Source organism: Pteropus vampyrus, unplaced genomic scaffold, assembly GCF_000151845.1.
Source record: "Pteropus vampyrus isolate Shadow unplaced genomic scaffold, Pvam_2.0 Scaffold100, whole genome shotgun sequence".
Lineage (NCBI taxonomy): Eukaryota > Metazoa > Chordata > Mammalia > Chiroptera > Pteropodidae > Pteropus > Pteropus vampyrus.
This window is the reverse complement of record NW_011888881.1, coordinates 2117019-2122102: the sequence shown is the minus strand read 5'-3', so window position 1 is coordinate 2122102 and position 5084 is coordinate 2117019. Positions and strand designations below refer to the sequence as shown.

The 5084-nt window shown below is 59.5% G+C and overlaps 2 protein-coding genes and 1 long non-coding RNA gene across 4 annotated transcripts in view; 1 reads left to right on the top strand and 2 right to left on the bottom strand.

The window, feature by feature from the left end:
• Positions 1-1554, bottom strand: part of LOC105295117 (twinfilin-2) — a 16492-nt gene extending 14938 nt beyond the window's left edge. Inside the window, exon 1 of one of the 2 annotated variants that reach the window (XM_011364640.1) lies at positions 1382-1554. In XM_011364640.1, the coding sequence (XP_011362942.1) occupies positions 1382-1406 (25 nt within the window). In that variant the 5' untranslated portion in view covers positions 1407-1554. The remainder of the gene's footprint in view (positions 1-1381) is intronic. The other variant, XM_023533307.1, reaches the window with a different exon arrangement.
• Positions 1123-5008, top strand: LOC111742740 (translation initiation factor IF-2-like). Its single transcript, XM_023533308.1, has 2 exons — positions 1123-3520; positions 4606-5008. Exon 1 carries the CDS (start codon positions 1140-1142, stop codon positions 2187-2189), a length of 1050 nt encoding a protein of 349 aa, XP_023389076.1. The 5' UTR covers positions 1123-1139; the 3' UTR covers positions 2190-3520; positions 4606-5008.
• Positions 2117-5084, bottom strand: part of LOC111742741 — a 5141-nt gene continuing 2173 nt past the window's right edge. Inside the window, exons 2-3 of the long non-coding RNA XR_002781451.1 lie at positions 2884-4337; positions 2117-2251 (exon numbers count right to left, since the gene is read on the bottom strand). This is a non-coding gene — a long non-coding RNA (uncharacterized LOC111742741). The remainder of the gene's footprint in view (positions 2252-2883; positions 4338-5084) is intronic.

Here is a 5084-nt window from a genome sequence, read left to right as displayed (position 1 = left end):
AGCACAGGGGAGGAGCCCTAACTTCCGCTCCCCTCCCAGTGGGAGGTGGCAGCTATGATCAGACAAAAGGGAAGGAAGGGGCAGGTCCTGCCATGACTGTTCCCTCCACTGGGGCTGACTCACCAAGCAGCCCCTCTGAGCCCCTCCTGGAGAGGCTGGCCCTGAGCCAGCCCAGTGTCTTCTCTGTTCCTGTGGGATGGGGCCAGGGAAGCCCTCTCAGGGCTGTCCAGCCACCAAGTGGCCACAACCACAAGCCAAGATCCAAGCGGTCAGGGCGGTCGATGGTGGCAGCCCCAGGTGGGGATGATGGTGTGGGGTTAGTGTGGCTGATGGCCAAACCACCAGGCTCTCTGGGCAAGCAGCCTGGGCCTTCTGCACAGGCCAGGCAGCCCTCCCGGGCCAGTGGGGAGTGACGCTGAGGCTGGGTAGGGTCAGGACATCTGGCTTCTGGCCACTGCTGCTCTCCCAGCCTCTCTAAGGAGGAAACCGGGGCCACTGGGGGAGGGGGTGATGCTCTGGTTTGCAGAAGCTTGGGGTGAGGGCGGCTGGCCTACACTCTCTAGGGCCAGGACCCTCTAGGGCCACAAACTCCATATTTGGACCCTTTTCTCGGTCCCTAGACTGGAGCTGGGACCATCCAACCCTGGCTGGGACAGACCCATTAAATCAGAATGAAAAATGGGAGGGAGATCTGAGGTCAAGGTCAGACTGGCTACTCTCCCTTTTCCACTTCCAGGGCCCTATCCAGCCTGGCTTGCATGAGTGTGTGAGGGTCCTGGGAGGAGCCAAAGGCCAGGAACCCCTCCTCAAACAGACACAAACTCATTCAAGCCAAACACAGGCACCTCTGGTCCATGCATCCATGGTAACCAACGCACCCTGAGATGCACCCAAATTATGCACACACACGGACACCCACAGACGTGTGCACAGTCACGAAACACAGTGTCTACAGATGGGTCCGTGTTCCTGTGCCCATTCAATCAGCTAACAGTGCATGTGCACCAGATGAACACACACAGGACTGCACACGCAAGTGCACATGCGTGCACACTTCCCCAGAAGTGTGCATCCGGGTACACCCACCCCCAGAAAGGAACAAAATCCATAGATGGTCACACAGGCACATCCACCCCCAGATGGGCATACAGACACTTCCGCCCGAAACGTGTACGCATATAGACACCCAGTCCCAACTCTGCACAGTAAGCCCGCCCCCCGCCCCCAGATGTGCCCACCCCAGGCGACCCGCAGCTGCAAAAGAGAACAGGAAGCTTCCCGGGGCTGGAGCCGGGGAGGAGGCAGGGGCCGGGAGCCGGGGAGGGGGCGCAGCCGCGGGCGAAGACCCCGCGCCCCCCGCCCGCCCGCCGTCCGCCCTCACCGTGGATGCCCGTCTGGTGCGCCATGGCTCCGTGCCCCGCTCCGCCCGCGCCCTCGGAGCCCTCGGCTCGGCCCTGGCCCCGCTCCGCAGGTTTGGACCGGGAGGAGGAGGAGGATGTGGCGGGGGCCGCCCAGCCTCGCTCAGCTTCCCGGGCGGTGTCGCAAGACCCGCCCCCCGCGCTCCCCGCCCCCACGGGCGCGGCCGCGGGGCGGGGACTCGGGCCGCGCGTGCGCGCACTTGTGCCTGTGTGTGGCGGAGCAGGTGGCGTGCGTGTGGCGGGGCGTGCGTGGGTGACTGCGCGCGCGTGTCTGTCTGTGCGTCCGGATCCGCGTGGTCTGTGGCTGGGGCGGGTTCGTGCGTGCGCGAGCGAGAGTCTGTGCGCCCCCGGCCAGGCGGGGTCGGAAGCAGGGTGGCGGGGCGCGCGCGGGCTCCCCTTCATGGCCGCAGAGGGGGTCTGCGTGTGGATGGCGTGGCATCCCTCGCCCCGGAGACGTTTCCTGAACGCCTAACGCTGGGAGCCCAGGCCGACCTACCAGGCCACCAGCCAGCGGAGTGTGGGGGGCCGCTCGGAGGAGGCGAAATTGGAGTGGAGACCTGGGGGTCGGCCTGGCAGAGAGGGGGAGGACGTTTTCCGAGAGGGAACTGCGTGTGCAAAGGCCCAGGGGCTGAAGGAGGGCCAGAGCTTGGCGAGTCTGAGGCACTTCCCGGCTCCCGAGGAACTGGATCCGCACCCAGCAGCCCCGCCTTTGCTGGCATCAGACCTGCCGCTCCCGGCCAGTCAACGCGGCGGGGCCGCCAGGCCCCTTGATTGCGTCAGGGAGAGCCCAGGACCTCCATCGGTTCAGTCAGAGCCTGTCCCAGGCCCTTGACCTGGAAGATTGGGAAGGAGGCGCCTTTTGGGTTTGGGGTCGCTGAGAGTTGCTGATGGAGCGTGTGTGCCTGCCTGGTGTCTGGCCCTGGTTTTGAGCTCCCTGCTCACTGTCCCACTACTGCACCCTGATGAGGCAGCACCCGGGCCTCCTCTGGGTCCCTCCTCTCCTGAGTGTCTGGCACGCACAGTGGAAGGATTGTTTGTCTTGTGTAGTGTGCACACCATGTCCACCCCAGCACTCAGAGTGGAACATAAAAGCCGGGTGTGGCCCTGTAGCCTGACCTTGGAAGAACAGCTCATAGGCATGACCCCTGCACCCCCAACCCTGAGCTCTGCCACGACCCAGATGGGGCCAGCAACACAGAGCCACCGGTCCCGTCAACTCTCAGACCTGGCCACCTCCACAGGCACTTGGCAATTCCACAGACCCGTGAGAGCCTTGACCTCTTGGAAACAGGAATTAGCCAAGAAAACAGATTAATGAAAAAATAATAAGGTTCTGTTCCCTGTTGAAACGTCTGTCACTGTATGAACTGTGACTACCTTAACTGCGAAGTATGCCCAGCTGCCTGGCCGACCCCTCCCAGTATCACTGCCTTTGTTTCTATGGCTACCGGATGCATACACTTACCTGCTTGTCTGTCTATTGTCTTCCACCGGGAGTTAAGGTTTTGCCCCTGCTGTATCCCCAACACCTAGAACAGCGCCCAGCATTAGTCGGTGTTCGGTAGTATTTGCCAAATGGCCATGTGGATAGATGAACCATGAGGGTCTGTGTTGCACACTTGCTGTGCGTGGGGCTCTTAGCCCTCCTGACGGCCCTGCGAAGTTGCTGGTAGCTGTCTCCATCTTTCAGACAAAGCGTTTGAGCTTCAGAGGTGAAGTGATTTGATCAAGGTCACATGGTACTGACTGTCCCCAAGAACCTTAGTTTCCTTAAGATGTCGGAACAGTCAAAGGATGAGTCCTGCTGGGCAGTGGCCCGCGTCCCCTCCATTGGCGTCTCGATGATGATTTAACCAGAGAAGGGGACCTCCTGGCAGGTTGGGGTTCGAGCCCAGTTCCGCTCAGCCTCAAGCCTGGGACGTGGTGGTGGCAGGGCAGGGCCAGCAGTGGGCCAAGCAGACTCGCCTGCGGCTGAGGCCTCATTTCACTTGTATATAAATAAATCCCTGCCTCAAACTCTGCTTCTGGGGGGACCGACCTGCAATCGTGACAAAAGAGCCAGGAAGCCAAGTGCCAAGGGCAGGAACACGCGATCGCAGTTGGTAAGAGCCGAATCTCCCAGCAACGGGCTGGTGAGGGGGCTCATGGGAGTTGTGGTGTTTAAGTGGATTGGCGTCACAAACTCAGGCATGAAAAGAAATGGAGGTGACCTGCTCAGGATCAGGCTGCTGTCCTCACAAGTCTGGGAGGCAGGTTAAGGAATGGATTCCCGGCCACCCTTGGCCGCTGCAGTTGTGGCCACTGAGAACATCATATTGACCGGGGTTCTGACCCTTGCCCCGGGATCGGTAAAAGAGAAGCAGGATCGGTGAGCAGTAGTCGGCCTCAATGCAGGAGTGAGGGCCAACTGCCGAGGGCCAACTGCCGCCTCCCTGGAGCCATCTCCTGTGGAGCGGGGAGGTCTCTGTGAAAATTCTAGAGCAGCGCTTCCTGGCCCCAGGGTCTCAGACAAAAAACATTCAGCTTCCTCTGTGTCTCAGCCTATGGCTGCTGCAAGGAATCACCACCAACCTGGTAGCTTAAAACAACATGCACGTGTTCTCTGCAAGTTCTGGAGCCAGAAGTCCAGAATCGGTCACACGGGGCTCAAGTCAAGAAGCCCACAGGGCGGGGGCCTCTGGGTTCTCTGAGAGGAGAATTTGTGTCCCCGCCTCTTCCAGGTCCTCGTGGCCGCCTGTGTCTCTTAGCTCCTCCATCTCCAGAGTTCATCACTCTAATCTCGTCTGGAATCGCCTTCTCCTTTCCGCCTCCCCTCTTATAAGGACACCGTGATTACATTCAGGGGCCACCTGGCTGATCCGGCGTACTCTCCCCATCGCGAGGTCCCTAACTTCATCACATCCACAAAGTCTATTTTGCCTGTAAAGGAACATTCTCAGGGATTGGGGCGTTAGTCAGCCTGCCACTCCCAGCTCACTCCTACGTGCCTGTCCCCTCACGGTGTTGTCGTGAGTACAAGGTTCAACACTCGAGCGGTAGGTCCGCCTTCTTCCCCGCGGTTCAAACTGCATCTTTCAATCCCAGCCCCAGCGCTGGGCAGTAAAGAATTTGCCTTTGCCCAAAGACAGCTCTAGACTTTGTCCTTGACTTCTGAGTAATGTTATACCTGATAGGAATCTTTGTTTAGGGGAGAGACTGGCCACATCAGATCTTGGGATGAGGACTGGCCATACCCGACAGACCAACCATGCGATTTAGGGCGGAGGCTTTGGGTCCTGCTGTCAGTTGACCTGGAGACTGAGGTCCGCCCCTGGGCCATCGGTCGAGCCATCAACCATGCCCACATAATGAAGCTCCAGTGAAAACGAGTCAAACGAAACGACAAGACAAAACTGGACTCCAAAGCGTGCGTAGGCATTCCCTGATCGGCAGGACTCTGTGCGTATTGTCACAAGTCGGTGCCATGGGGGTAATATACACACTGAGCATGCTACGCGTTTGAAACTCTTCCAGACTCTGCCCTATGTGCCGATTCCTTTGGCTAATTAACCTGTATCCTTTCCCTGTGATAGACTATGACCATGAACATATTTAGCTTGTAGCGAGTTCTGTGAGTCCTAGCAGATGATCAAACCCGGGGGTGGTCTGGGGACAGGGCTGCTCCTC